This window comes from Anomaloglossus baeobatrachus, chromosome 8, assembly GCF_048569485.1.
Source record: "Anomaloglossus baeobatrachus isolate aAnoBae1 chromosome 8, aAnoBae1.hap1, whole genome shotgun sequence".
Lineage (NCBI taxonomy): Eukaryota > Metazoa > Chordata > Amphibia > Anura > Aromobatidae > Anomaloglossus > Anomaloglossus baeobatrachus.
Window position 1 is genome coordinate 153,061,607 of NC_134360.1, and position 21,901 is coordinate 153,083,507.

At 45.6% G+C, this 21,901-nt stretch overlaps 1 protein-coding gene across 2 annotated transcripts in view; it reads left to right on the forward strand.

Moving 5' to 3' along the window:
• The window catches only part of LOC142249982 (complement factor H-like), a 375,145-nt gene that overhangs the window by 52,129 nt on the left and 301,115 nt on the right, over positions 1 to 21,901 (forward strand). For both annotated transcript variants that reach the window (XM_075322036.1, XM_075322037.1), the window contains exon 4: positions 11,366 to 11,548. In XM_075322036.1, the coding sequence (XP_075178151.1) occupies positions 11,366 to 11,548 (183 nt within the window). The remainder of the gene's footprint in view (positions 1 to 11,365; positions 11,549 to 21,901) is intronic.

Sequence of the window (21,901 nt, forward strand, 5' to 3'; positions counted from 1 at the left end):
TGCAAATTTTGAGATGCGTTTTGAAACGCAAAGTGAGGACAAGAAATCATGAATTCTCATTGTCTTTAATGGAAAACCAAAACACATGCATTTGGGCACAAAAACACTGCAGTTCAAAACGGACCCTAAACGCACCTGAAACGCAGGTGAAAATGGAAAGTGCGCACATAGCCTTACAGAGCTGAAGAACAGCTGAAGAACTCTGGAGTTACAGGTGCATCTCAATAAAATAGAATATTAATAAAAAGTTAATTTATTTCAGTATTTCAAATAAAAAAGGGAAACACATATATTATATAGAGTCATTACACACAGAGTGATCTAAATCAAGTGTTTATTTCTGTTAATGTTGATGATTATGGCTTACAGCCAATGAAAACCCAAAAGTCATTATCTCGGAAAATTAGAATATTATATAAGACCAACTGAAAAAAATATTTTAGACTCAGAAATGTTGGCGCCTACTGAAAAGTCTGTACAGTAAATGCAGTCAGTACTTGGTGTGGGCTCCTTTTGCATGAAGTACTGCATCGATGCGGCGTGTCATGGAGGTGATCAGCCTGTGGCACTGCTGAGCTGTTATGGAAGCCCAGGTTGCTTTGATTGCAGCCTTCAGCTAATCTGCATTCTTGGGTCTGGTGTCTCATCTTCCTCTGGACAATACCCCATAGATTCTCTATGGAGTTTAGGTCAGGTGAGTTTGCTGGCAAATCAAGCACAGTGATACTGTGGTTATTAAACCAGGTATTGGTACTTTTGGCAGTGTGGACAGGTGCCACGTCCTGCTGGAAAATGAAATTTCCATCTCCAAAAAGCTTGTTGGCAGAGGGAAGCAGGAAGTGCTCGAAAAGTTCCTGGTAGACGGCTGCGCTGACTTTGGTCTTGATAAAACACAGCGGACCTACACCAGCAGATGACATGGCTCCCCAAACCATCACTAATTGTGGAAACTTCACACTGGACCTCAAGCAGCTTGGATTGTGGCCTCTCCACTCTTCCTTTAGTCTCTAAGGCGGGCTTTGCACACTATGATATCGCAGGTGCGATGTCGGTGGGGTCAAATCGAAAGTGAAAGGCACATCCGGCGTCACTGTCGACACCGTAGTGTGTAAATCCTTTTACATACGATTAACGAGCGCAAAAGCGTTGTTATCGTATGATCAGTGTAGGGTCCGACATTTCCATTATGCCGCTGTAGCGACAGGTACGATGTTGTTCCTCGTTCCTGCAGCAGCACACATCGCTCTGTGTGAAGCCGCTGGAGCAAGGAAAATCTCCTACCTGTGTCCCGGCTGCAATGAGGAAGGAGGTGAGCGGGATGTTTACGTCCCGCTCATCTCCGCCCATCCGCTACTATTGGCTGCCTGCCGTGTGACGTCGCTATGACGCCGCACGACCCGCCCCCTTAGTGAAAAGGCGGTTCGCCGGCCATAGCGACGTCGCAGGGTAGGTGAGTGCATGTGAAGCTGCCGTAGCGATAATGTTCGCTACGGCAGCAATCACAAGATATTGTACCTGCGACGGGGGCGGGGACTATCGCTGCAGCGTCGGTAACAAATTGTTACCGATGTCGCAGCGTGCAAAGCCCACCTAAGACCTTAATTTCCACATGAAATTCAAAATTTACTTTCATCTGAAAACAACACTTTGGACCACTGAGCAACAGTCCAGTTCTTTTCTCCTTGGCCCCGGTAAGACGCTTCTGGCCTTGTCTAGTGGTCATGAGTGGCTTGACAGAAGGAATTTGACAATTGTAGCCCATGTCCTGGATATGTATGTGTGTGGTGGCTCTTGAAGCACGGACTCCAGCAGCAGTCCACTACTTTTGAATCTCCTCCAAAGTTTTGAATGGCCTTTTCTTAACAATTCTATCAAGACTGCAATTATCCTGATTGCTTGTGCACCTTTTTCTACCACACGTTTTACTTCAACTCACCATTCCATTAATATGCTTGGATACAAACCCTGTGAACAGCCAGCTTCTTTAGCAATGACCTTTTATGGCTTATCCTTCTGGTGGAGTGTGTCAATGACTGCCTTCTGGACATATGTCAAGTCAACAGTCTTCCTCATGATTGTTCAGCCTACTGAACCAGACTAAGCGACCATTTGAAACACTTAGGAAGCCTTTGCAGGTGTTTTGTGGTACTTATTCTAATTTTCTGAGATAATCACCTGTGGGTTTCAATTGGCTGTAAGCCATAATCATCAATATTTACAGAAATAAACACTTGAAATAGATCCCTCTGTGTGTAATGACTCTATATAATATATGTGATTCCCTTTTTGTATTGAACTACAAAAATAAATAAACCTTTTGATGATATTTCAATTTATTGAGATGCACTTGTACACCGAGTTCATACAAAGACTCAATATTTACAGGGTTGCCCTTTAGTTTTCAAAACTTCTGTAATTCTCCCTGGTAGCTGGATATCAGTTTTGAGCCAAAACCTAATTCATGGCAACCCCTTCTTGGTAATCAGTGCTTCATCATCAGTTCTGTGTTTTTTTTATTTCAGCATCAAGTTAAAAGTAAAAACGGTGTAGACCTGTTGAAGTGCTTGTTTAGCATTACCCCCTCCCCCCTTCCCTCGCCGTTTTTACTTTTAACCTCATGCAGAAATAAACAGATTGTTGTACACGGCAACCCGGTGAGTGCCCTCCTCTTCTTTTGCTTCTTTTGGATGGGACTTTTGTTTGGAAGGAGCAGCGGAGTCTGGAGCAGAGCTGTAACCATGTCGGAATGAGCTGTACCATGTTTTTGGTGGAAAGGTGAAATTGCTTGGACGTCGGTCTGTGAACTGATTAGTGCCTGGTGTTCTTTTCCCTGTTTTTTTTATTTCTGTGTTTTTGTTTGTCCACCTGCTTTTTGAAGTTTTTCCACAGTTTCTCAATGGGACTGAGATCTATAAATCTTCTGGGCCATGGATTCAAAATTTCAATATTTTGTTCAACGAGTCACTTAGATATCCCTTTTATCTTGTGACATAGTCTCAATTGTGTAGAAAAAAGTTTTGGTCATCTACAAAAAGAACATGGATGATTGGGAGAAGTTGCTGTTTTTAGATCCTATTTTTTATATATGGTAATAATAGAGAGTAGAGAGTATATTATGGAGAGAGGAGGTGTAGTGGGTGTATTATTAATTTTCTAAGGGAAATGCTTTATTTTCTGGAACAACTTCAAAGGTGCTAACACTTTTGGCCATGACTGTGTGTGTGTGTGTGTGTATATATAATATACACACACACACACACACATTTTTCCAAGAATGGTGGTGAGTGTGGAGGGCTTGAGGGGTGGAGTCGGAGCTGGGGTGGGGTGTAATATCCATGGATTCGGCATAAATGGTTGAAATCGGAAACCTCTAAAAAAACGAGATCAGATGTGGTGACATTAATGTGGATTTGAGGTGCAGATTCTCCAGCATAAATTTGTAATTTGTGTACATTTGAAAAGATCAATTTTCTTAGGTTATAAAAAAAGATGGCCTCCTGTCCTCGTTTGTTTCCTGGGAAACTGGGTAAAAAAATCAGTAGGGGGGGGGCACCAAAGGGCAGTTTTGCACAGAGCGCCATTCAGGTTAAGGCCGGCCCTGTTGCCATTATACTTACTGTGTCCATTGTCCTGTACTTGTCCAGTTGGTTGACTTCTCCAAGTTCTGCTGCATCCGCCTGTTGCTTATGAGTCTTCTTCTTGCTATAGGGGACGTAGCCAGACTCTGTGAGAATTTGTATTCCCTATGTCTTGCAGTTTTTTGTTCCCCTGCTAGCACTTGCTATTTCAGGAAGCCCCCTCCCTTGACACAGGTGTCTCACCTTTTCCAAACTTTAGTCTTTGTTTCCTAGTGTGTTCTGTCTGTCTTGGCTTAATATACTTCAGTTTCTCTTGGCTTGCAAGTTCTATCCATTAATTTGTTCTATCTGTCTATCTCCATGTAACTTCTGTCTGTTTGCTCTGTCTGTCTTTCCTGTCCACCTGATATATAGTACTGCTTGTTCTGTTTCCCTTTAGGGCTCTGTCTGTCAGTCTTCCTTTAGTCTCGGCTTTCTGTTGCTTGTTTTTTGCCCTGAATTGCCTTCCATTTGTCCTCACCTGTCTTTGTCTATATTTTGGTACCTGTCTCTAGATTTTTACTTATCTGCCTCCTCCACTCTCACCCTCTGGTCACCTGCTGCAGGCCCCAGGACTAACATGGAGCAGTAAGTGTATGATGATGTTATACATTGATGAGCAAAAGGGTAACACTGTTTTGAACGTTTGAATTTCAGACTCTATATCTCACTATCCACTACGGCTTTGAGCGTGAGACTACATTCATTTTATAGACTATCATCTTGGCTATTTCATACATAAATTTGACTTGCAACTATTCAGCATATGATTAGCTATGCAGAATCTCGCAATGTCACATAGGCATTGTTACTGTTTTGCTCCTGGTGGTGGAACAATCTATTCCTTCCTGTATATTACAAATTACAACCTGATATCACATTCACTAATAGCTCAGTATTATAGTAGGTTGATTCCCAATAGATAGTCACTGGTTCAAATCGAGGAGCAGCCATGAAAAAGGTTTGCCATGAAAAGAGAAAGATAATCATCTAGCTTATAAATAGTGGTTTATTAGCCAAGAAAATTGCCAAACTGCATCATGTGAGTGCCATGACAGTTGGTAGAATATGAATTGAAGTCAATCCATCCATTCAAAAACCAAGAGGTGGATGTCCAGGTAAAATATTGAAGTCAACAAGTCAACTCATTACTAGTGATGAGCGAGTACTAAAAAGCTCGGGTGCTCGAGGCTCGGGCCGAGCATCCCAAGATACTCGTGTACTCGGCCCGAGCACCGAGCCCAATGTTATCCTATTGGAGACCCGAGTATTTTTATGAAATGACCCCCCGGCAGCATGTAGAAACCCTAAAAATGTCACAAAAGTCTCAGAAGAGTGCTCAAATGACATGGCAACAGCATGGGGAAGACCCCTTGAAGCATTTATCACTCAAAAGTCACAGCTGTGAACAATTTTGTCCGAGTTTTACGCCATTTTTACAGACTCACCAGAAAACCTTCCAAAATGACACCAAAATTAATTTTCATGGCGGAAATGTTAAGGTCACATACCCAATAGTGAGATAGAGCTGGTGTATGTTACTTTTTGAGATTATGACATGAAAGATTTTACGTAAAAACATTGTGTGGCACTCCAATGTCCAAAACGCACGTTTTGTGCTTTTTACTAGCGATGTCGGTCATTTTTTTTCATTCTATCTCCCGTCGGTCGGCCTCTATGTCTGTCGGCCTCTATGTCTGTCGGTCGGTCTCTCTGTCTTATCTGTCCCTCTAGCTGTCTGTCGGTCATTCTCCCCCCTCTCTCTTACTTACCGTTCCCCGATCTCTGGCGCGGCGATGCACAGCTGTTCACTAAACTCCGGCGGCTTTTCCTCTTTTGAAAATGCCGGCCGCCCATTAAACAATCTCGTATTCCCTGCTTTCTCTGCCCACCGGCGCCTATGATTGGTTACAGTGAGACACGCCCCCACGGTGAGTGACAGGTGTCACACTGCACCCAATCACAGCAGCCGGTGGGCGTGTCTATACTGTGCAGTGAAATAAATAATTAAATAATTAAAAAAACGGCGTGCGGTCCCCCCCCAATTTTAAAAACAGCCAGATAAAGCCATACGGCTGCAGGCTGGTATTCTCAGGATGGGGAGTCCCACGTTATGGGAAGCCCCCCAGCCTAACAATATCAGCCAACAGCCGCCCAGAATTGCCGCATACATTATATGCGACAGTTCTGGGATAGTACCCGGCTCTTCCCGATTTGCTCTGGTGCGTTGGCAAATCGGGTTAATAAGGAGTTATTGGCAGCCCATAGCTGCCAATAACTCCTAGATTAATCATGTCAGGCGTCTATGAGATACCTTCCATGATTAATCTGTAAATTACAGTAAATAAACACACACACCCGAAAAAATCATTTATTAGAAATAAAAAACAGAAACATATACCCTGGTTAACCACTTTAATCAGCCCCAAAAAGCCCTCCATGTCCGGCGTAATCCAGGATGCTCCAGCGTCGCATCCAGCACTGCTGCATGGAGGTGACCGGAGCTGCAGCAGACACAGCCGCTCTTGTCACCTCCACGCAGCTAATGAAGACAGCCGCGCGATCAGCTGAGCTGTCATTGAGGTTACCCGCTGTCACTGGATACAGCGGTGGCCGCGATTAACCTCAGTGACAGCTCAGCTGATCGCGCTACTCACCGCCGCACCGGTCAGGGTCAGCTCCACGCAGCAACTGAGGTGAGTATCGCGATCAGTTGAGCTGTCACTGAGGTTAAACACGGCCACCGCTGGATCCAGCGGTGGCCGTGAGTTACCTGACTGACAGCAGCTGATCGCGCTACTCACCTCAGTTGCTGTGTGAAGCTGACAGGAGCGGCGGTGTATTCTGCAGCTCCTGTCACCTGCATGCAGCAGAGCTGGACGCGACCCTGGAGGTCAGCGGAGTACGCCGGACATGGAGGGCTTTGTCGGGGTTAATAAATTGGTGATGAGGGACTTTGTTATTGTTTTTTAATTCTAATAAAGGATTTTTCGGGTGTGTGTGTTTTTTAACTGTAATTTACAGATTAATCATGGAAGGTATCTCGGGGAGACGCCTGACATGATTAATCTAGGATTTAGTGGCAGCTATGGGCTGCCATTAACTCCTTATTACCCCGATTTGCCAACGCACTAGGGTAAATCGGGAAGAGCCGGGTACAGTCCCAGAACTGTCGCATCTAATGTATGCGGCAATTCTGGGTGGCTGCTGACTGATATTGTTAGGCTGGGGGGCTCCCCATAACGTGGGGCTCCCCATCCTGAGAATACCAGCCTTCAGCTGTATGGCTTTATCTGGCTGGTATTAAAATTGGGGGGACCGCACGCCGTTTTTTTTAATTATTTATTTATTTATTTTACTGCACAGTATAGACACGCCCACCGGCTGCTGTGATTGGGTGCAGTGAGACACCTGTCACTCAGCGTGGGGGCGTGTCTCACTGTAACCAATCATAGGCGCCTGTGGACGGGGAAAGCAGGGAATATGAGATGGCTGTGTGCAGAGCACAGCGCGCCCGCCGGTATAAAGGCTCGGTCATGCTGTGCGGGCCGGCCAATCACTGCAATTCCACAACTAACAGGGCTGTGGCATTGCAGAAGCAGAAAAACCCGGCATTTATGCTACATGTGAACACGGACTAAATGTCCAAGTAGAGTGGGTGAGACGTCATGAAATTGCATAAAAAACGCAGCAAGCAGGCAACAATCAGAGAAGATTGTTATTGCGCTGTGTGGTGCAGACACCTGCAGAAAAAGAGCAGCATTTACGCTACGTGTGAACACGGCCTTAGTGATACATTTTTATTGCATTTTTTATGCGTTTTAATAGAGAAAAATAATCAATTGCGCCATTTTTTTATGCCATTTACCTTATCCCCATAAATAATCTGATCGCTGTGTTGTTCGGGTCGTTACGATTACAGGGACACCAAATATGTCCATGTTATTTGCTGATTAGTATACTTCACATAGAAGAGAACACCCTGGGGCACTGCTCATATAAATGCACCTTAACGGCTGAAAAAATACCCATATATATGCAGTATCTAGTTAGTCAAGTATCCAGGCAACTTCCTGGCAACTCCGGCGTGCTCATTCAAGGGTAGAGATATATCCAAATAAATGCAAAACTAGATGAAGGCACTCATCGGTTCTTGCTGTGCAGGAATTTCTTTATTTACATGTGGAGGTTACATACTTAGGCTTGCGGGGTAGGGTCGGGTGTATTTTCCCCCTCCCGGCAAGCCTAAGTTTGTAACCTCCACATGTAAAGAAATTCTTGCACAGCAAGAACCGATGAGTGCCTTCATCTCTTTTTGCATTTATTTGCTGATTTGTGATTGTTAAGGAGAGCCATAAGATGAAATACTTAATTAACCTCTTGACAAGGGATTGTGGGAAATATGTCAATTTGCTTACATAATTCAGGTTTCAGATCATATACATGACACTGATATAAAGATGGCTGCCATTTCCTATTCTCCATACCTTGCCTGGAATGCGAGGAATGTCCAGATGTAAGAAGACCACCATATAAGGGAGGACCCCTGGTCAAGCTAGAGGACCAACCCCCAGATCAGATGACATCATAGATTCCTCCACTGAAGTCAGACCCGCCCAGCAACAGCAACACAGATCTCCCCATTGGCTAGCCCATGAACTGTCCCACTAAATGGGCATATCTGAACTTGTGTACGCCCCTAGCCTATATCAGAAGACGCACGCTCTGTACTCGGGCTGTTCGGTGCCATTTTTACTGTGACTAAGAAGAGACTTCATATCCCACTGTGTCTGGTGTGAATTCTTTTACGCATGCACTTGGTCTATACCAGTAAGGCCAGGCAGTAGGAAACTAGTGATCTCTGGTTAAGAGTTCACCCCAACAGTGATGTTTATTATTTTTTAAAAAAGCGCAATAAACATTACATTTTTCTATTTTTTAAAATTATTTTTAGTAATTTTATTAGAAAAAAAACAACATTTTTTCCTTTCCTTCTACAATACAGGACACAGAGATGCTACTCTGTACAATGGAGCTCTGTGTCCTGTGCTATCAGAGGCTGTATTGCAGGTTAATCCATGTAAAATCCTTCTTCTGACATTGTCAAAGCTGGTGGCTCCACAGCTAGGACAGCTAGGGCTGCTGTTATGTGGTTGAAAGTTTCTGCTTTGATCCCAAGAGTGTGGTGAAAATTAATTTATATTTTTGTCATTTTTTTCTCATTTCTTTATAGTAGTTTTATGGGAACAGAAGAATCTGACTTCTTTGTTCTGCTAAATTGAGATGTAGTTTATATCTATTCATATCTCTGTGTAGCTGAATATTTTGCTTCTGGCTTCTTTGCTTGCAATACAAGTCAAGATTACCAAATCTTCCTATGTCTCTTAGTACAGTGGCTCAATGGTACAGCTGCTGCCTATACACAATGAGCTCACAAGCTTCAGTTCTAGCCCCATCCTGAGATATCAGATCAGATGAGAATTTAATTTCATCTCAAACAAGAAGACTGATCAGAGATACAGCCAAGAGGCCCATGATCACTCTGGATGAACTGCAGAGATCTACAGCTGAGGTGGGAGAGTGTGTCCATAGGACAACAATCAGTCTTACGCTACACAAAGCTGGCCTTTATGGAAGAGTGGCAAGGAGAAAGCCATTTCTCAAAGATATCCATAAAATGTGTTATTTACAGTTTGCCACAAGCCACCTGGGAGACTCACCAAACATATGGAAGAAGGTGCTCTGGTCAGATGAAACCAAAACCTTTTGGGAACAATGCCAAACGATATGTTTGACGTAAAAGCAACACAGCTCATCACCCTGAGCACACTATCCCCACTGTCAAACATGGTGGTGGCAGCATCATAGTTTGGGCCTGCTTTTCTTCAGCAGGGACAGGGGAAGATGGTTAAAATTGATGGGAAGATGGGTGAAGCCAAATACAGGACCATTCTTGAAGAAAACCTGTTAGAGTCTACAAAAGATCTGAGACTGGGACGAAAATTTGTCTTCCAACAAGAAAATGATCCAAAATATAAAGCAAAATCTACAATGGAATGGTTCACAAATAAAGTATCCAGGTGTTAGAATGGCCAAGTCAAAGTCCAGACCTGAATCCAATCGAGAATCTGTGGAAAGAGCTGAAAACTGCTGTTCACAAACGCTCTCCATCCAACCTCAATCAGCTCAAACTGTTTGCAAAGGAAGAATGGGCAAGAATTTCAGTCTCTCGATGTGCAAAACTGATACACATACCCCAAGTGACTTGAAGCTGTATTCACAGCAAAAGGTGGCGCTACAAAGTATTAACTTAAAGGGGCCAAATAATATTGCATGCTCCACTTTTCAGTTTTTTATTTTTTACAACAATTTAAAATAAATAATACATTTCGTTCAACTTCACAATTGTGTCACACTTGTTGATTCTTCACCATAAAATTAAAATTTTTATATTTATGTTTGAAGCCTGAAATGTGAGAAAAGGTTGAAAAGTTCAAGGGGCCGAATACTTTTGCAAGGCACTGTATATGCCCAAGTAAGTTGACCAGAATGGACCAAGATTGGGAACATGTAGAAAACACTTGGGATCATGTGCCGCTCCTGCAGCAGTCGAACTCCTTGAATCCGCGGTTGCTGTGGCTCGAGGGTCTCCGTACACGGGAGCTTGTGGCCATATCAAATATAAGGGGATATTTACAGGGGATGAATGTTCATGACGCCACCTGCGGGTTGCGGTAAAGGGGAGTACCGCCGCTGCTGAATGGAGTACCGGGGCGGATGGTGTGGGGGCAGCCAGGTGTCAGTCCATCTGTAGGTAGGGAAGGCCCCGGTCAGTGGGAATTTGGTGAACGGGTGGCTTGGCCTTGAAAAGCAGGGTACAGGGGTCAGATTACTCACTGCGGTAGTCGTGGTGCTGGATCAGGTGGATTAAGCAGACACTCACACAGATGGTAAACCAAAGTCTCTAGGCACCACAGTCTCTACGGAGGGAGCCTGTCCAGGTTCCGCTCCCACCAGTGTGTCACTTGGTAAGTCCGGAGCCATGCCTCCGTGCACAAATTGATTGACCGTTTTGGCCCCTCGGCTTGAAGCTTTCGGAGCCCCGCTAACCGTGTGTATGGCAGCTGTGCTCTTGGTGGCTGGCACTTGGGATTTTAGTGGGTTGTGTATTTTGGAGAACACTATCCCCCGCGTTGTGCTAATGCCTCCAATCTCTGAGCTCTTGGGGAAAGTTCATAAAGAGACTATCTTACACAGGTTAATTACCAAGTCTCTCTCTCTCTCTCCTCTTCTCTCCTCTTCTCTCCTCTTCTCTTCCCTTCTCTCCTCTTCTCTCTTTCTCTCCTCTTCTCTCTCTCTTCTCTCCTCTCCTCTCTCTCCTCTCCTCTCTCTCTTCTCTTTTCTCTCTTTTCTCTCTCCCTCTCTATCTTCTCTTTTCTCTCTCTTTTCTCTCTCTTTTCTCTCTCTCAGACTGTTTCCTTCCTCCCGAGAGAAACCTTTTGCATTTTTGGAAGTTTTGTGTGCTTTGTGGGATGTGGGAGACTGCGAATCTAGAAGGTTTTTCCTTTTTCTGGGAGATATCTAGACCTCCTGGGAGAGTTGGCTACGTAGAAGAATTCTGCAGTTAGTGAAGCAATGATTTAAAGTCAAATTCTGTGTTACTAAGCGGCAAAAAACTGTAAGATGCTGTTTTGTAGGGCATCAGTATATTCAATTAGTTAATTTGCTTGATTGTCCTTCTTTTCCAGGAATCGGGGAGCAGTGTGGTGCACCACCAACTATACAATTTGGAGACATCATCAGTATTACAAAAAATAGCTATCAATCTAATGAATATGTGGAGTATAAATGCCCAAATTATTACCTTCTTAAAGGAGACAAGATTGTGAGGTGTTTGAACGGTGTCTGGGGAGAAGCACCAGCATGTCTAGGTAAGTTCAATATCATTTATTATAAAGTGTATAGAAAAAGGCATAATGGTAATAAAATATCACTATTAGGGTTATAAGATTAGTAGTACAAGAACAAAGCAAATATCTTTCAATATTGTTCCGTTGTACTGATTTCTAATATTTATTGTTTTTTCCTAAATTTCTGATGTTATGAAAATAAATTATTTTTAATGCTGTTTTTGAATTGAAAACACAAAAGTACACAGATTATAGCCAAGTTGCATTTTTTATTTGTTCTTGGCCCTTTATTACCAATTTTACAAGCACATTCTAGACAAAACAATAGTGCAATTAAAGGGGGAGTTTACTGGTTAATTTTTAAAATGGCGGTAGGGGGGTAACCCACCATATTCATCAAAACAGAAGCATCCATATGTGTTTTTTGTAACCAACAATGACTCTTAATTTTCTCCTCCAGTCATCTCCAGTGTGTCCTCTCTGTTCTTCCGAATTTAATATGAATCTAAGTGAGACTTGAAGGGAGTTAAATTCTATTTCTGCACTGCCAGGAAAAAATAGAAATTCAGAGGCCGATTCATCAGAAACAGTTCTGATATAAAACTGTTTATAATGTCGCTCTATAGTGTAGAAATCCTGAAAGAGGACCAGCCACCAGGATTTTACAATATGAACTAAAGGCAGTGCCATACTTGCACTAAGATGCTACATCCAAGCGTACCTGTTGTAGAAAGATCGGATACTTGGTTGCTGAATTATCTTTAACCTCTTCACGACACATGACATACTGGGTACATCATGGATCGTATGAGGTTAATCCCCGCCGCCTGCTGTTGGCAATCCACTTCGATCCGCACACATCTCAGCTGATTTCAACAGCTGAAATGTGTGCCTGCCAGGAATGAAATCGCATTCCACCCGCGCCTATTAACCGCTTACATCTCGCTGCCAAAGTCTGACAGTGAGATGTATCAGCGTACCACCATTAGCATAACTTACCCACCCCCATTGAAAGTCACGTGACTTGATCACGTGACTTCCAATGGTTGCCATGGTAGCACAGGGTCATGTGATGACTCCTGCAGCTATCATGAGTCACTTTCTCTCACTGCCGGCAGAGGGCAGTGTGTGAGAGTAAAGCCACTATTCTCCAGATCTCAGCTGTGTAGCTGTGATCTAGAGAAATGGAAGAGCGATCAGACTGCTGATCGTCATAGTCCTCTAGGGGACCTAGTAAAATAAAAAAAGTTAAAAAAAGTTTTAAAATTTAAAAAAAATAAAAAACCTAAAAGTTCAAATCACCCCCCATCCGGCCCATTACAAAATTAAAGGGTTAAAAAAAATAAAAAATAAACACATATTTGGTATCGCCGTGTTCAGAAACACCTGCTCTATCAAAATATAAAATCAATTAATCTGACGGTAAATGCTGTAGCGGCATACAATTCCGAACACCAAAATTATGTTTTTTGGTCGCCACAAATTTTGCACAAAATGCTATGACAGGCGATCAAAACGTAGCACTGGCGCAAAAATAGTACCATTAAAAATGTCAGCTCGAAACACAAAATATAAGCCATTACAGAGCCATAGATCCCAAAAAATGAAAACGCTAAGGAATTTTCAAAATGGCGTTAAACGTGCGCCACTTTTTTTTGGACAAACTTGTGAATTTTTTTTAACCTTTTGGATAAAAGTAAACCTATACATGTTTGGTGTCTACAAACTCATACTGATCTGAGACATCAAACTAACACATCAGTTTTATAATATAGTGAACATGGTGAATAAAATACCTCAAATACAATTGTGCGATCGCACTTTTTTTGCAGTTTTTCCGCACTTAATTTTTTTTTGCCATTTTCCAGTACACTATATGGTAAAATTCATGCTTTCATTTAAAAGTACAGCTCGGCCTGCAAAAAAGAAGCTCTTATATGGCAAGATTGACGGAAAAATAAAAAAGTTACGGCTCTCGGAAGAAAGGGAGCAAAAGAAACCCCCAAAAAAACGGACAAACGGAAAATCGCCCGGGGGTGAAGGGGTTAATCAAAGTTGCAGAAATGCACTGCACTTTGATTGACAAGTGAAACAAGGGCGAGCCTTTGTGGGTTGGGTCCTCACTGTAAAGTCCTTCTCCAGTGTCCTATATGACATACCCCCTTTTCCTTATTAATCCTTAACAATATGTTCAAATTGAATTCTATGCCTTTTAAACAATCCAAGGGTTATACATGGGGCATTTTGAGGAGTTGTGCATTTATAATAACCCCCAATTCTCTCAAAGTAACATATTATATAGTTAATACACAGATTTTTTTTTGTTTTTGTGGAGGGTCAGTGCACTAGAGGCAAAACAGTTAATTAATGACCTCAACTGCAGTAAGTTAGGCCTCACTTTTCCCTAAAAACATTGAGTTTTCAGATCTACTTATTTTACATGATTAAGAGGGTCACATAAAAACCAGTACATTTTTTTTTAAAGAAAAGTAGATCTTAACAGCTACTTGGACTATGGCAGTGCACATTACAATGTGTTGATAAAGAACATTTGCTATGGGCAATTTAAGAGGGTTAAAAAAAAATTGCTGCCAGTCTGCAGCTGGCAGCTTTACCTTTGCTGGTAATCCAAAACAGAGGTCACCCCACTCTGTTGTTTAAAATTATTTATTTACAATTAAATAAATAATTTAAAAAAAAGTGTTGTCTCTCAAAATTGGATCACCAGCCAAAATGAAGATCACAACTTGGATCTAGTAGTATTCTTAGGGTAGGAAAGGCAATGGTAACTGAACCCTCCTTAGCCTAAAAATAGCAGGCCGCAGGTGCTCCAAAAGTGGCGATCCATTAGATATGCCAATCCTGTCACTTTGCCTAGGCTCATCCCATTACCCTGTTATGGTAATATGTGAGGTTGATGGCAGCTGTGACTTGCCAGCTGTCATCAAGCCCTGGTATTAGTAATGGGTGGGCGTCTATCAGGCACCCCCATTACTAATCGACTAGTTGTAAATTGTAACAACATTTTATTTATAACAAAACTCTGACACCAGCCCACATTCAACAATTTATTTAAAGAAATAAAAAATCTTTAAGTTCCACCATATTCCACAAAGAGTTCCCACGATGTTACTCCAAAGTAAACATGAAAGACATAAACAGAAAGACGGATTAGAACAACCAACATACACGGAATAAAAATCCGTGCCATAATATGTACATGAATAATGCCATATACAGAACATAGAATGCAAAAAGAAAGGAAAATCTGTACAACAGCACTTCAAAAAATCTTAATGAATTTTATTGATATTTATGAAAGTCACATGAAAAACACAGACAAGGTTACAAAGTTAAAAATAAGAACTTTTATGGGAGGACCAGCAGTGATCCAATAGTAACTAGATGAAAGACAGAGGAGAGAAATTATGCTGAAAAGACACCACAGATATGCTTCCAAGAGTATAAGTATAGCTATAACCAGAGAGCTGCAAGATGCAATACATAGAGGACTGGAAGAGTGAATTAGAGAACTCCCAGAAACTCACCATCTACTGTTCACTACGGAGGGACTACACTCTGGCCCCATATCTGGAAAGGTTGCGCCACCCCAAAGACAGGCAGACCCTGAGCCTGTACAGACTGAGTGCCCACAGCCTAGAGGTGGAAACAGGGCATCACCGACAGACATACAAACCGTGGGAGAACAGACTGTGCCAGCACTGCCAGCAGGGGGCTCTGGAGGACAAGGCGCATTTCCTGCTGCACTGTAACAAATACTCAAATACCAAAGGTCTAGTGAGAAAACACCAGCTCATCCTTTCCGAAGAGAAATGAGAACAACTTCCATTACTGAACAGCCTACTTCACTAGATTTCTTTGGCAGCCGCACATCCCTTCAATTTTGAAATGAGGCTGATAAACAGCAGGTGCTGGAGTGGATGGCAAGCAATGCATCAAGTGGCCTCTCCTCCTCTTCCTGCACCTCAACATGATACACAGTTCATTCCTCAGAAGTGCCACCCCAATTCACTTGTTTGTGTCCGCATTACAAATCACCAATCGACAAGCTGACTGTGAGGAACCACACATGGGCGAGTCTCAAGAGCTCTTCTGTTCCATGGGCATCACAGGTCCACTTCAAACATTCCCAGACTCTTAAAAAGTAAAGCATCTGCACTGATTCCCAAATTATTTGTGAGTTGGATCCTGGCCCAGACAAATTAGGAACCAAGCAGGATCCCGATTCTCGTCAAGTGACGTTAACCCCCGGGGGTGGAGGTGATTATGATGAGACTCAGATACTTGATGCACTGTTCTGTGATGTCAGGTCAGGAAGAGGAGGAGTGGGACAACATAGAGCTTGATGATGAAGTAGTAGATCCTACTTGGTGGAAACCCAGAGGCACGCAGCTGTGCATCATAGAAGATGAGGAGGAGGAAGATGGCGAGGATGTTATGTTGGCAGTTCCTGCACAAACCCGTAGTGATGCAACCATGAGAAGCACTGCATCCTCAGCTACAGCTCTGGCTGTGACCAGCAGCAATGGCGAGTCTGCATTTTGCAGGAAGAGTTGCCTAGCCTCAGTAGAGGCAAAAATTGAAATAATTTGACTACAATGAACGGGCACATGCGCAGCCAACATGCATTACTGTGGGAATATCACTGCACTAAAATGCGGACTACCGGGCCTACCCAACCACCGGCCACCAAATCAGCCATGTTGCTGCTTCTTACTACTGTGATCAACACCTGAGGAGCCAAGTAGATAGGTGTCCCACACAAAGTCATCATTAATAAGGTTTTGCCAGAATTTTGGACTGCCCAAAATCCGTGATCTTTACACAACATTCTTCATTAGTTGACAAAAGTAGCACATTTTCAAGTTTTAGATTGTGATGATCTCTTAAAAGCGTAGACTGACTAACATTCATAAAGATGAGCAAGTTGTGGATGTCCAGTGAATTTGCCACCCCAATTCAAGACTGTGCAGACTAGGCGATGGGGTAGTGCTAAGCTTCTGTGAGCAAGAGGCCTACGCCTGTCTGTCATGCATCTCTTGATTTCTAACATTTAAATGCCAAGTCACATCCTGTGGGTTGTGTCACGGGCGGGGGCGCAGGCCACGGCCAGTGGGGAGCTACTCGAGGCACTCGGATCCGGGATCGTGGCTGTGGCTCGAGTGGCAGCCGGATTCGAGGCTCGTGCAGCGTCCCATTGCCCACAACAATAAAAAAGGGGAATATTTACAGGGGAGAGAGTTTGTCAGTGACACCACCCATGACTTGCGGTGATGGTTGGTGACACCGCCGCTGCCTTGGTATGGGACGCCCTGGGCTGATGGAGCGAGGCAGCAGGATGGTATCCCCTCCACGGGTAGGGGAGGTGTCGTCCCGGGGCCCAGGTTTACGGGGAAGGATGCTGCGGAGTATATTCTGCAGGGCTGGACCAAGTGGTATTGGTGTACTCACAGTTCTAGAGGAATTCACACAGAATCCAAATCAAATCAAATCAAATTGCCAGTGACCGGTGACCTCCGGTGGGTGTATTTGGGTCCCACCCCCTGGTACAGCAAACAGTGGTCCCTTCCTCCTGCACTTAATGTTTGTATCCTTAGTTTGACTACTCCGCTTGAAACAGGGAAATCCACTCCCGGTGATTCTGTGTGTTGGGAGCTGTTGCCCGCGAGAACTGACCCGTGGGATCTTAGCAGGCAATTGCGGAGCTCTATCCGCCTCATTGGGCTTCCGTCTCGATCTCTGGGCTTACTGGTGGGACAAGACATGGAATCTTGTCCCCTGCTGGCTAATTAACAAAGGGCTTGAAGCTGTCCTCACCCTAGGGTCCAGGCACCCCGACTGTGCACGGCCTCCGGACCGGAATCCCGCTGTCGGCACCGGTGGACTACAACCCTGCCCCAGTCCACTTAAGGTTTCCCGTGACCGGATCTCCGTCACCTGTGGCCCTTTCTGCAGACTGCCACCTAGTCAGTGGTCCGGTAGTCCAGAGGCTCCAACCCCTGACTACCCTGTCACTTCACACCTCTCTCACTTCTTCTGTCAGCACTCGACTGTGTCTCAGCTCCAACTCACGTGTTCCCTCCCCTGACACCTCAGGACCCCTAGGTGGGCATCAAAATCCACTTGGCCCCGCCCACTGGTGTGTCCCTATTGTCATGGTCGGGTGACTAGACTTTGCTGGCTGATGTTGTGTGCCTGGGTTTGGGTTTGAGTTGGTATGCCAAGGAGGATGGAGTCCTGCACCTGGAAGATTTGTGCAGTCTCTGTGATAACCTGGTTTTGCCAGGGCATCACAGTTGCATGGTTCATACCTACCTGCTGTGCAAAGACACTATGGTGTTATGTGGGCAATTGATGTCACTGGTGTGCTGTTTAGCTGAAATGTTTTTAAATCTGAACACGCCAAGTTGGTTTTCAAAGTTATATTTTCACTGCAGTTTCAGTAATTTGGGAGCAAGAAACATATGCCTGTCTATCATCTTGCTGTCTCTGCTGAGGATAGAAATGCTGGTTCAGGCCTTGTTCCAGGGTCGGTCCCATGCAGCTATGTTGCTTTGTTAGCCTATTTGTAGTGAGTGTCAATTGCTGCCACATTTCCTGTTGCCTGACCTTATTTTTTAGAAATGTGGAGACGCCAAGTAGGGTCTCCAAGTTGTCGTTTGTCTGTAGTGCCACTCATTTGAGAGAAAGAGGCATACACCTGTCACTCAGGCATGTCTTCATTTTTAAAATTAAAATGCCAGGCCACAGCCTGTCTGTTGCATGTGTGTTGCCCCAGTGATCTTGTTCATCGTCAGGGACACCACAGGGCTACTTTAGTATGGCAACAAGGTACTGTCAGTTTTGTATATGTGTCGTGACGCCACTCACGGTTTGCGGTCAGGGATGTGGATGACCGCCACTGCAGATTTTACGAGCATCTTGGGCTGATGGGGTCTGCAGTCAGATGATGTAGCCTCCCGTGAGTGAGGCAGGCCCCAGGGACTCGAGGAGCAGAGTAGTGGGTCCGGAATAACACAGGCTGAGTCCAAAAGTCTTTCAACTGCTTTTTACTCACTTTGATGTTGCTGTGAGCTGACCCGAGCATTGCTATGATCAACCAGGTAAGAACCAGGGCTCCTTCGGACCAGTCTGAGGGTAACCAGTTAGCTCGCCTTCCTAGCACTTCTGTATTCGGATCACCCCCTGACTTGAAGTACCATGGGGGTCTATCCAGGGAGTCGCAACTGCCTTTTCTCCCCTGTGTTTGGCCCGTTTTCCGGCAGCGGGGAACACGTGAGATGGCTTCAAGCTCTGTCTCCTTATGGGTCCCTGCGTTGCTGCTGAGGCTCGGACTCTGTATGGTTGGTGAGGTACCTGTAGCTCCCCTCACCGGCAGGTTTGGCAGGTAGTTAAAACTGGAGTCTGCTCTAGGGACCTGTTCCCCGTACATGCTTAGTCACCAGGAGCACCTCTTTACTCTGACTACCAGGTGACCATTCTCCCCCGCCAACTGTCACTACACTGCGCAGGGTCTGACTAGTAGCCGAATGTGTCTCCCCTGGCGACCGCCGCTCACCACTACCAGACTGGCTCGCTCCACTCCTTTCCTGACATCTTCTGCACTTTAACTCCCAGCCCCTTCGCTACACCCATTGATAGGAATTGAAGGATAGCCCCCTCCGGAGACTACCCAAGGGTCCCATCTAATGGTGTGGGAGAACTGGTTGCTATGTGTCTGTGCGTACACACCTCATTCTGGCCCTTAGGATTACCTGGAAGTACTGTCCTAACATGGGTGCAGTACTCAGTGGTGCCTGACCGGCTCAGGGGTGCCACATTCCCCCTTGGTTATCAACAGCACATCCTCGGGCTGCAAAGACAAGAAACAAAATACAAGTTTTCCCACACAGGGGAGATATTTACATTTAAACATACAAGGTACCATACTACCACCACCCACCACCCACGAGTCTTTAACCCAAGACCCAAGGACGGAATGATCACCAGTCCTTTTGGTGACCTGGTTTCAGCCTGGTCCGCCGTAAACCATTCTGGCGACAGTCTCCTGGTGGCGTAGGGTAGGCCCCATAAACAGGCTTACCTGTGTTGTTTCTTTGTGTTGGAGAGCAGACCCCATAAACAGGCATGCCTCCTTGGTGGTGCAGAGCCAAGCCCCTCAACAGGCAGACTCTGGGGTTGGTACCACTGGGGTAACTATATATACTGCAAGAGTTTGTGGTTATAGCCAGTTCATAACCTGTGGTCCATATAAAGTGCACATAACCAGGTGCAAGAATATTTGAAAAGTTCGCGCAAAAGTCCTTGCGGGCACATTTTTCTTAAACGCTGCTTAACTTTTCATAAAAACATTTTAAACTATACTTTCTAACTAAATTGACCTCCGCCTTTCAAGGTTAGTGCTTGTTACTTTGGTGCACTGACCCTTGGAAGTCGTGTCATGAGCGTCCCCTGGTAGTGGTGACAATGGGGACCTGGTTGAAGCGGTGGGGGTGGAGCCTGGGCTAAGGTCAGTGCCTGATAATTCAGTGCACTGACCCCTGGAGGTTGTGTCATGGGCGTTCCCTGGCAGTGGTGACAATGGGGACCTGGTCAAAGCGGTGGGAGTGGAACCTGGGCTCACTGAGGTCCCCCTTGGACATGGTACCAAATCCAAAGCGTACCAGCCTCTCTCTCCCCTATATGCCATGTAAATTCCACCATGTCCCCCATGTACAGGTCACGGCCAGGATGACCCCACTGTAAATGGAATTGAACGTCCCTTCGGGACACAAAAATCCCCTCTTTTACCCCTGCTTCTACAATGAATCCATACCCCGTACGACAGTTGAACTCCTCCACTACTCCCAGATGGAGGTGACCTCGGGCCTAGGATCTGGCCCGCCGCACAGACTGCTTCTTTTGCAGGTCCCGGGCCTCCAACTGCTCACTCTCCGGGATGGGCTCCACAAGAGGGCGTGGGCGACTGGCTCTCACCCGTCATTGCTCTCTGCGAGCTGGCCTCCGCAGCGAAATCACCTGGTCATCAGTGGGTCACCAGGTAATCGAAGCGCTCTCCATCTCTTCTTCTCTGCTGGAACTTGCTGTGACCTGGCTAGGTCGGGTTGATGATGGGATGGCGGTTGCCACTGGCGGCAGGACCTGTTCTCCCTCCCTGGCGGATGGTGCTGCGACCTCTTCCAGTCGGCGGGGGGACAGCAGCGCAGCCTTGACTTTATCATGGTCTCCCTCTCTGACAGAGGGTGCTGCGACCTCCTCCGGTCGGGTATGTGGCAGCTCTGGGGTCGAGCCTTCGGCAGCCGGGCAGCACGGTGGCAGGACTTCAGGATCCCTCTCCATCGGAGAGGGTGCTGCAACCGCTTCAGGTCGGGCAAGTAGCAACTCGATAAACGGGCCTTTAGTAACCAGGTGAGCTGAGGGCAAGGCACCCGGATCCCTCTCCAGTGGAGAGGGTGCTGCGACTACTTCAGGTCGGGTAAGCAGCAGCGTGATGACCAGGTCTTTAGCAACCAAGGAAGCTGAGGGCAGGGCACCTGGACCCCTCTCCAGCGGAAAGGGTGCTCCGATCGCTTCAGGTCGGGACGGTGTGGGCGTCGCATCGTCTTCTGATGGTAGCGTCGGCTGGATCAGCACACCAGGTAGGGAAAGGCAGGATCAGACTCACCCGGAGTCGTGCCGGAGACGTCCAGTAGCGGGGTCTCTGTCACTGAGGTGGTTTAGGCTGAGCATGGGCGGCGCCTCCAGGCGGGTCCCGCTGCACGGCCAGCTGCAGGTTTCGGCTTGCCATCAACATTCTGTGTCTCCAGGCGACTACTTCCCATTTCTGCTGCTCCTCCATGCGATCAGCAATTCTATTAACCTCCGCTTCCAGCTTCTCCGCCAAAGCCATCTTGCCTCTTCCCTCACTCATCAGCTTCTGTTCAGACTTTGGTCTTAGTTTCATTTTTGTTTCTCCTCCCACAGGGCTGGGACGTCCCAGCAGTCCGGGACAGATCAGCCTCCATCTCCTCCTCTCACAGGGTCAGAGCGCTCTCTGGATTCTGGGAAGGCCACTCCTTTCTGTGGGCGGTTACTTTTTCTGCGCGAGCTGCAGCTTTCTGATGATGCACTTTTTTCAACGGTGGCAAAGAAAATGGCAGCAATTCAAATTTTTCAGTCGGACCGCCAAGGAACACTGTCATACGTCTGAACGGGTCTAGTCCAGGATCCTCTTCGTGACGCCAAAAGAGAAGATGTGTCACCCCAGGGATCTTGTTCCTGTTCAGGGACACCACAGGGCTTCTTTAGTATGGCAACAGGAACTGTCAGTGTTGTATATGTGTCGTGACGCCACTCACGGTTTGCGGTCAGGGA